Source organism: Tyto alba, unplaced genomic scaffold (assembly GCF_018691265.1).
Source record: "Tyto alba isolate M040663 unplaced genomic scaffold, T.alba_DEE_v4.0 Super-Scaffold_2, whole genome shotgun sequence".
Taxonomy (NCBI): domain Eukaryota; kingdom Metazoa; phylum Chordata; class Aves; order Strigiformes; family Tytonidae; genus Tyto; species Tyto alba.
In genome coordinates, this window is record NW_024881282.1 from 33754814 (window position 1) to 33763631 (window position 8818).

Below are 8818 nucleotides of genomic sequence, written 5' to 3' on the forward strand. Positions count from 1 at the left end.
CACAAGGCGTGTGGCACATGTGTGACTCCAGCAGATGCTGGTAACGTACAGATACATACATTTTGATAGGCACTGAATTCACAGTCTGCAGCGGGAGCCACATTAACTACAGCCCTGTGAAGAACAACAGTTGCCATGAGGTATGTTCCTGTTCTTCTGTCTCTTGGACAACTGGAAGGCTTTTGTTTGTGTGCTAAACTGCTCCCACATGTGCTGAAACACAAGGGATTATTTTTGACCCCCAAGTCCTTTCACCATCATAAAATAAGGCTGGACAGTGAGAAAACAAAAACAAAACAAAAAAAAAAAAAAAATCCCCCAATGGTCTGAATAAAAGTCAGCAGCACCACCACCCCCCTTCACGCATATTTTTTGCTAAACATCATTTTCAAACAGTTGTAGCTTTGCTCAGGAAATTCATGCTTGGGCAAGTTACAAGTTAAAACTCACCTCCCTCTTACCAGATTTCCACAATGTTTTTACTTGTGGCAGCTGGCCACAGCCTGGCTGATTCTGAGTAACTAAGCCTCTGGAGAGCCGTATTTTGTGAACTAGCAGCACGTGCTTGGCATGCCCACATTTGTTCAGTAAGAAAAATGTAGGTGGACAGCCAGGATTGTTTCCATATCTGTCTGAAATAATTGAACTGTAAGTTGCAAATGTAAATTGCAGATTTAATCCTTTTTTTTATTAGTCTCATTTCAAATGTCAGTGATATTTACATAATAGGATGGAAACAGAAGACAGTGAGGGGATGGGTAAGCAATGAATGATTTATTAGAGATTCCATTTGGTGTACTAGACCAAAACAAATGAGGCAGAGCATATGGCTAACTTACTTTCTGTTTGTATGTAATAAAAGATGCACGCTAATACCTCCCAGCCTGATTCTTAATCACGTATATTTGCTTTTCAATCTAGTTTTAAAATGGAACGTCTATAAAGCAATCTCTAAAGAGCTTATGATGAGAATCTGGCAGGAAAGATCCTTCAGATACCTGCTTATGCTGCGTGAGCAGGGAACCAACCAAGCACTGCGAATTAGCCTGTGATGTAGAGGTTGTAGATAATTCTCCATTGAAATTGCTCAAAATGTCTAGCTCCTTTGCCTCATTCCTCTGTTGCGTTTCCCCCAGCACTTTGTCTCCATGAAAAATTCCTGCTGGTCTCCGCAAATGCTTTGCTCATTGAAGTGCAGGATAAGGCTTCCTGTCCCTTCTGACGGAAGGTTCAAAGGACAGAAATTATCACAAGAATCCCCTGGGGGACTTGCCTTCACACTCCTCCTTCTGCAAAGCAGGCCATGCTCCCTCCTCCCCAGTCACCTCAGCAGGGCTCAGGGCCAGCCAAAAGCCCATCTGCCCCTTCTCCAGGGCCCTGAGGCTCAGTGGGGGCCCAAAGCCACGGGGGTTGAGTGCCCTTCTGATGCAGCAGCTGCCAGCCCTTCTCCCTGGCTGTGGCTTTCCTAGCACTCCAAGAAAGAGCAAACATCTCCATTCATCTCACTGTTTTCTCTCCTGGCCCCAGCAATACGTACACCCTCCCACCTTGCTCCCCTGCTACAGGGGCCCATGAGTACTGCTCCCCCCCCCACCCCCAGTTTCTGAGAGCACCCTATACTGATGGTCTAGGCTGTACAATGAGATGTTACTATGGAAACATTTACGTCCTTCCTGTCTTTTGTGTACTTAATAACATAGCATGTTTATCTCCTGTACACTTGCTGGTGGAAGAAGAAAACCTCTTTTCCTTTGCAGTGTTAACTTTAAAAAAAAAAAAAACAAAACCAAAACCAAAAAAAACCCCACAAAAGTCTATATATTGACCTTCTATCTTCATGAAAGAAGGGGGTGAATGGAAGAATATTAGTTTTCCACCTCCTGGTGCTGCTGTTTGGCTGGAGGTGGCTTTCTGCAGTGCTGTGTTTATCAGGACAGTTCATCACTTGCCAGCAAGGTCACTTTGGCCTCTATCCTGCAGTGAGCTCTGCACGAGCAGCTCCTTTCGCTGTGGCTGGCCCCTCGTTTCTGGGTTGGGATGGATCTTACTTATGACAGGAGCTCTGTTTGCTGAGGTACGGTACCCAGGGCATGCAAGTAACATCCACGGTACCAAAGCTGTTAACGTGTCAGCAGGAGTTCACTGACCATGCACACAAATTAATCTTCATTCAGAAGCCACCTTTTTGTGTTGTAAATTCCATTTTCTTCAGAGCTGCCAGACTTCTCTCCTCATTCTCTGAGCCACAAATATTTTCTGTAATACTGGAAAGGAAAGCTTTTTACACACTTTTGATTAGTGGGTAGCTAGTAGTTCTCTCTTAGAAAATACTTGTATTTATTTTTGTACAGAAATTCCCAAGGAATTGTTACTTGAGTTTGAAGAAGTGTCTTCTACTTTGGTCAGAAACTCTAGCCACAAAGGAGAAACCTCTGACATAATATGTACAAATGCAGAGAGAAGTCTTATAAATGAATTTGGGATGTAGCTCATGATGTTATGTAACAACAGTAATTTGGCAGTCCTTTAGGAAACAGGGAAAAATATGCTGTTCACTAAATGGCTAGCTTCTGGTTACTTGATTTCATTTTTTGGATAGGGGATTGTTAAAAAATTTCTGTCTGGAGGTCCAAATGCAGACAAATTGCCACATAAGGTTACACACAAAATGGAAACCAGTCAGCTAGGAAAGAGGCAGATCTGAGTTAAGCTCCTCATTGCATATTTCATTTTTGCTTGCGTGATTCTTGCTCACACATACCCAGAGTCCTTTCAGAGAAATCTATAATTACCTTTTCAAGATGAAGGATTGGGTGTGTATAGCATTTCTGTTTATTTGGCCACGATTACAGCTGTACAATCACCCTTTTCTTTTCACTTAAAGGAGCCGCAAGCAGGCACAGCAGGGGATGTGAGAGCCCTTAGCCAGTGAGGACATGGAGATGCTGTCCACCCATTCACCCAGCCAATCACTCACTTGGCTTCTTTAAAAGCTGCTGCATCCTCTAAATTTTCCTTTGAAGCAAGATCTGCCTGCTCTGTGGTGTATTTATCAGAACAGTCATCTTAGATCGCTCAATTGCTACTGTGGTGCTTTTCTGGCATTGGAGGACATTTTTCTCTGCCTCCTCCATTTTAATGAGTCATTCCAAAATCTGCGCTTGCTTCCAGACAAAAAAACAAAACAAAACAAAACAACAAACCAAAACAAAACCCCCCAGCAATCCAATACAGAGGAAAAATTGCCTTTTTAAATTCAGCAGTTAGTGTTCAGTTTACAGATGTCGAGTGTCATGCTCTGCTTTGTAGTGATGATGGTAACATCAGACTCCTAAAAGTAGAAGCTGGGTCACGCCTGTCCTCATAAATTGTCAGTCAAGCTGTTTAATAAGTTCCAGGCAGTTACACCTAAGCAAACTCAGTGAAGGTCGTGGCTTTACACAAATACTACTGAGTCCCTAACTGGAAAATAGTGGAGCCTTTTGCAGAAGTAGCCGAGAGCAACCTGACCTGCAGGATGATGATGTTTGAACAAGCAAGGACCCACTGCAGCTCTCAGATCTGATGGCATGCTGTGAGGTTGGCAACGTGGAAAAGCAACAGTTTGAAGCTGGATACCTCCGACACAGTGAGGAAGCACACAGGTACGGATCCTCCCAGCTCACCAGTGCTGGCTGATGCTTGTATGACCTGAGCGAAATGATGAAGGGACTAAAACCATCAGAAAACCGTTGACCCCTATGAGTTTCCTGCTGGGTTAGCTGGCTGAGCTGTCTCACTGAGGGCTGGAGCCCCTGATGGAACTGCATAACCAGGAATAGGGTGGGCGAAGATGGCTGCCTTCTTTCCTAGCAGCGAGTTGATTTAGATCAGATAAAACATGTGAAACTGCACTTTAAAAACTTTCCAAGGTGACACTGCCCTTTACAGCTGTGAGGCTATGTAGGCCATCCATTAATGCTCACATCAGTCTGAGTAATGTCTGCAGAGAACAGAGAAGCAACTGTGTCAGCGTGAAACTGCGCGTGAGGAGAGTAAGTTGTCATTCCTCAGCTGGGGAACAACCACCTTCATTTTCAGCTCTTGCATGGCACTAATTAGACTCATGCTCTCAGCTGCTCAGCAGTGAAGCTCTGCACGAACCACTCAGGGTCAGTACTCTGCCACGGCTGAGGTCGGAGGTGCAGGTGCCCTCATGCACACAAAAACAAAGCCCGTGCCCCAAAGCAGCCATAATCTGAGCTCTGCATGTGGGGGGCAGGCAAGGCGGGAACGCGACGCTGCCCAGGGGCTGACACGTTATCTGAGAATGCAGGAGGCCATGGCGGCCCGCCACCACAGCGCTCCAGGGGAGCCGTGCCAGTGCCTCGCCCTGAGCAGCAGCCGCCAGCGCCGGCCTGACCTCAGCCGGGACTTCGCGTAGAGAACAGAAGGGGACGTTGGAAATTAAAGGGGAGAGCCGTCCGCTGCTTCGAGAGAAACAGGGCAGCGAAGGAGCAGGGTTGCGACGAAAGGCGCAGCTCCCACTCCCGCCCCCCCACCCCCCCCGGCCGCCATTTCCCCAGCCCAGGTGCTCCTTCTCCACACCCCTCCCCCCCCCCCCCCCCATCATCTGGCCTCCTTCGGGCCCTGGCCAATGACAGCTCACAGTGCACGTGAACAACTCGCCGCTAAGCCAATGAGCGCCCTCCTTCCCACGTGGCCACCTGCGTGACGACTCCCGGCTTTGTTGGCGGTTAAGCTCTTCTTCTTCCCCCCCCCCCCCCCCCCCCCCGAAGGAGCGGGGGGTGCGTTCGTCCTCAGCTGCTCCGATCACGTGACGCAGCTTCGCCCGGCGCGGAGGCAGCCGGCGCGGAGGCGCACCACATAGTCCTGCCTTCCTCCCCCTTGCTCGCCGCGGAGCGGTAGGCTTTTTCCATCGGTTCCCGCGCTGAACACCGCAGAAGGACGGAAGGAGAGGCGCGCCGAAAGATGGGCTGCAGGTCGGCGGGCGCTGGGGAGAGGCAGGTGAATGTTGGCGGAAGGACACCTCACAGCCGGATCTTGTTTCGCCGCGCCCAGTCCTATATAAAGGCGGCGCGCGGGCGCCGCCGCCTCATTGTGTGTCCGTCCCTGAGCGTTGCTGTTTTTCTGCGTGTGTGTCTGTGCTCTCAGCACCTTCCCGCGCGGAGCGGATCGGAGCAGCCTCCCCTCCCCTGGCCGCCATGGCTATCTAAGGGCGGCAGGGCCAGCGGCGGCATCGGCCAGTGCAGCAGGCGCAGCAGCAGCGGCGGCGGCCTCAGCACATCCCCGGCATCTGCAACCATGGCGTGAGTATTGTGTCGGAGGGACGGGTATTCCCTCTCCTGTGTGTTCCTAGTCGTCCTCTTCCCTTCTCCAAGTGGGCTTCGGGGGCGGGTTTATCACCCGTATGGCAGTGGACGGTATGTCCCGGGCAAAAAGTACCTGGGTAATAAGATGGGGCAGAGGAAGGGGCATCCTTAGGGGGCTCAACCTCCCCGGGGCGGCGGGTGATAGAAATAGCAGGAAATGCCATTTCAGAAAAAATGGCGAGAAATTCCGGTTGCCCTCTGTCGTTCAAGGAAATTGGATTCCCCAAAGTTCGGAATTTTTCTATTTGATTAGGTTTTCCTGGGGGGGAAACTACATTCCTACGGAGGGTTTCTTTACCCCGGGGGTGGGTGGGGGGGAATGATTCTGTAGCTGGGTGGGACACTGGAGGCATCGGGCTTCTGAGAATGTAAGTACCATTTGGTATATCGTCCCGAGTAGATACACGGGGGCTGTTGATAAGCTGCCTGCAGTACTGTAATCCTTTAATACGGCAGCGTTAAATCTGCCCTGCTCACCTGGAGAGGGTTTCACAACCACCTGGAAACCCCGGTAAAAGGTGCCGTGTGTGACGCTCGGTTCGGTCTCACACCCAGACGCCCCGGTTTGTAAGTCCTCTCCTTTCGGAGAGGTCCGTTGTCCGTTCCCGCCTCGGCTGCTGATGACCGCACCGGCGCGGCTCAGCCCTCGGCGCCGCCCGGTGCTGGAGCCGCGGTGGAAACGTGGCAAGAGACAAAATGGCGGCGGCGGCCGCCGGGTGGGGGGAGGACGCGGCAGGATCACGAAATGGCTGCGGCAGCCGGGGGGGGGGGGGGGGGGGGCGGGGGGTGGAGGGGGGCGGGGCCGCCGCGGCCCTGCCCATATTTGGGCATGAGGAAGCCGGGCGGGCCTGGGTGGGGGGGTCGCGGCGGGACCCTGCGGCCGCCTCTGAGGGGCCTGGAGCCAGGGATCAAAAATCGCCGGGATGGTGCGTTGTTGCAGGCAGTCCCGAAAGCACACAAGTGGTACCAAGTCTTGCAGAGTACCGCCATGCTTCCTGAGGTGGCGTGGCTTTTAAAAAGCTGCTATGCCGGTCGAGCAAGTACTGATGAATTAAAGTTTTATTCGCAGGTTTTTCAAGGCACTGCACAGCAGCATTGCTGTAGTCGACAAAAAGGCCCTCTACTTGTCTACATCCTTCGACATCAAAGCATTAAAAACTGACGAAGATGAGCCTCTTGAACAACGAGATGCTGTTGGGGGAATCATTATCCCCCTTCAGCCAGCCGTGTTCGGTGGCTGAGGAAAGTCTGGGACTCCTAGATGACTACCTGGAGGTGGCCAAGCCCCTCAGTTCGCATGGGTTCTCCAGCGACAAGGCTAAGGCAGTCTCCTCCAATTGGCTTGCTGTGGACAGTTTAGGCAACACCATAGATAGCAGCCAGGGTAAGGTTTTACTTACTTGCATAAAGTCTGTCAATTCATGGCACATAATAAATTCAGTAGCATTCTGATAGAAAACCTAAATTGCTAGGTTTCCATAAATGTGAAGGCAACCTCACATGCATACCTCTGCTTGGAAAGCAGGTTTACTCCATTGCTTCTGTGTTAGAGAATTGCTGGTTACTTGACTGGCATATGGTAAAGTGACACTTCTGTCCTTTTAATAATATACTAGCTACTATGGTACTACTCCCTAGCAGAGGTCACAAGAAACAAGCATGGCTATGTTTCATATAGCCCTGAATTCTTCTGATGCTGGGAGTAAGAATGATGGAATGTCTGAACAGCCGACAGCTTACACAGTACCCTGCAGTCTTATGCAGCTAAATGACAGGGGATTTCTGTCTGATGGTTGATGCTTTTCATACCAATACGAGATAGGGAAGACATTAAAAAATCACGTTCTAGATTGTTTTCAGAAGTTTGAGTTGCATTGGCTGCTGTTTTACTGAAATGGTGATTTTCTTACTGTGTAGAGGATGCCTTCTCTGGCATGGAGTGGATGGTGGAGAAGATGGATCTGAAGGAATTTGATTTCGATGCCCTGTTAGGTATGGAACATCTGGAAGCCACCGTCTCACCAGACGAGCTGATGGCCACGTTGGAAGACACGTGTGATCTCCTATTTAACCCTACCATCCAAGAATTTCACAACAAAGAACCTCCACTGATAACTGACCTAATCACCCATCTCCCTGAATCTCCAATTGGAGCAGATCCAATGGCCCCATTGGCTTCCCTTTGGTCTTTTCCCCTCTCCCCAGGGTCTCTGACTTCCACTCCAGACCATTCGTTTAGTTTAGAACTAGGTAGTGAAGTGGATGTTCTGGAAGGAGAAAGAAAGCAGGAGGGCCCCACCTTTGTGGTAGTGATCACCAAGTCCGAGAAAGAGGAGGAGAACCATTCTGATGATAGTGGGATCTGCATGAGCCCAGACTCCTACCTGGGAACACCCCAACATAGCCCTACCAATTCAGTCGGATCCCCCAATGACACCCAGTTCCCTACAGATGCCAACTGTGGCTCCGTGCGGTCTAAACCGTACGATCATCCTGCAGAGAAGGCAGTGTCAGCAAAGATGAAAGGGGAAAAGAAAATAGATAAGAAATTGAAAAAGATGGAACAGAATAAGACAGCTGCCACGCGTTACCGGCAGAAGAAGAGGGCAGAACAGGAGGCATTGTCTGGGGAGTGCAGAGAGTTGGAGCAGAAGAACCAGGCCCTGAAGGAGAAAGCAGATTCCCTTAGTAAGGAAATTCAGTACTTAAAAGATCTGATTGAAGAGGTCCGCAAGGCCAAGGGCAAAAGAGCTAGAGTCCCCGAGTAGGGTAGTCAGCAGTTCTACGTGCATGTATATAAGCTTGCTGCTAAAGCTGTGTATTGCTAATAAATTATTTTATAGTAAACTCGCAATTCTGGTGTGAAATAACTGGGTATCTCCAAAACAAGCGTAACCAGGGTGTAAACACAAACGCTGAGGTGTTGGGTGTGCCTGTGTGACCTGACTTGTCAGAAGAAGTGACAACGTAGCACCCTTGGGTGCTGGTGGTTCTGCCGGGCAGTGGGTGCAGTGCATGAAGCGCTTCTGAGCAGCTTGTCTCATGCACTACAGCTTGGATGTATGGAGTAATGGTATAGTGAAGGGAGGGGGGTCATGCTGGGGGGGGCCCTGTGAGCATAATTCCATTGAAAACTGCAGAGTCTAGAGAAGACGGTGGAAAATGAGTAAAAGACTGGTGGGAGGGGGGTGGTGGTCGGATTTGGCAGAGCTGACCATTCGGAAGGAGGTGGATGGTCAAGGGTACGAAACATGAAAACAAATCAGTTGTGAGCATAAATTCAATAAATAAGCAGCTTAGTGGGAGGCGAGGCCAGAGCAAGTAAGGGCAGCATTGAACCACTGGTTTTGGTTTCTTGCCCCCATGTGTCTAGCAGGAGCAGGTGTGTTTCCTGGCCAAGCCGGTGGGGTTTGGGGAAGGGGCTGCCCTCACGCTGCCGTACGTGA

General features: G+C 50.1%; 1 protein-coding gene and 1 long non-coding RNA gene across 2 annotated transcripts; one reads left to right on the forward strand and one right to left on the reverse strand.

Moving 5' to 3' along the window:
• Positions 1 to 755: 755 nt before the first annotated feature.
• LOC122153419 lies at positions 756 to 4965 on the reverse strand. Its single transcript, XR_006165304.1, has 2 exons — positions 4649 to 4965; positions 756 to 3982 (listed from the first exon to the last, which is right to left on the reverse strand). It is a non-coding gene; the product is annotated as an uncharacterized LOC122153419 (long non-coding RNA).
• A 137-nt stretch (positions 4966 to 5102) lies between these two features.
• On the forward strand, positions 5103 to 8226 carry ATF4 (activating transcription factor 4). The gene is made up of 3 exons (XM_032996893.2): positions 5103 to 5309; positions 6442 to 6756; positions 7290 to 8226. The coding sequence occupies exons 2-3, from the start codon at positions 6540 to 6542 to the stop codon at positions 8138 to 8140; spliced, it is 1068 nt and encodes a 355-aa protein (XP_032852784.1). The 5' UTR covers positions 5103 to 5309; positions 6442 to 6539; the 3' UTR covers positions 8141 to 8226.
• Positions 8227 to 8818: the final 592 nt, after the last annotated feature.

What these genes read in the sequence shown, in the direction of transcription:
- ATF4 (XM_032996893.2), top strand. Translation starts at nt 6,540, where the DNA reads ATGAGCCTCTTGAACAACGAGATGCTGTTGGGGGAATCATTATCCCCC. An exon ending in CACCATAGATAGCAGCCAGG is followed by an intron (nt 6,757 to 7,289) that starts GTAAGGTTTTAC and finishes CTTACTGTGTAG; the next exon opens with AGGATGCCTTCTCTGGCATG.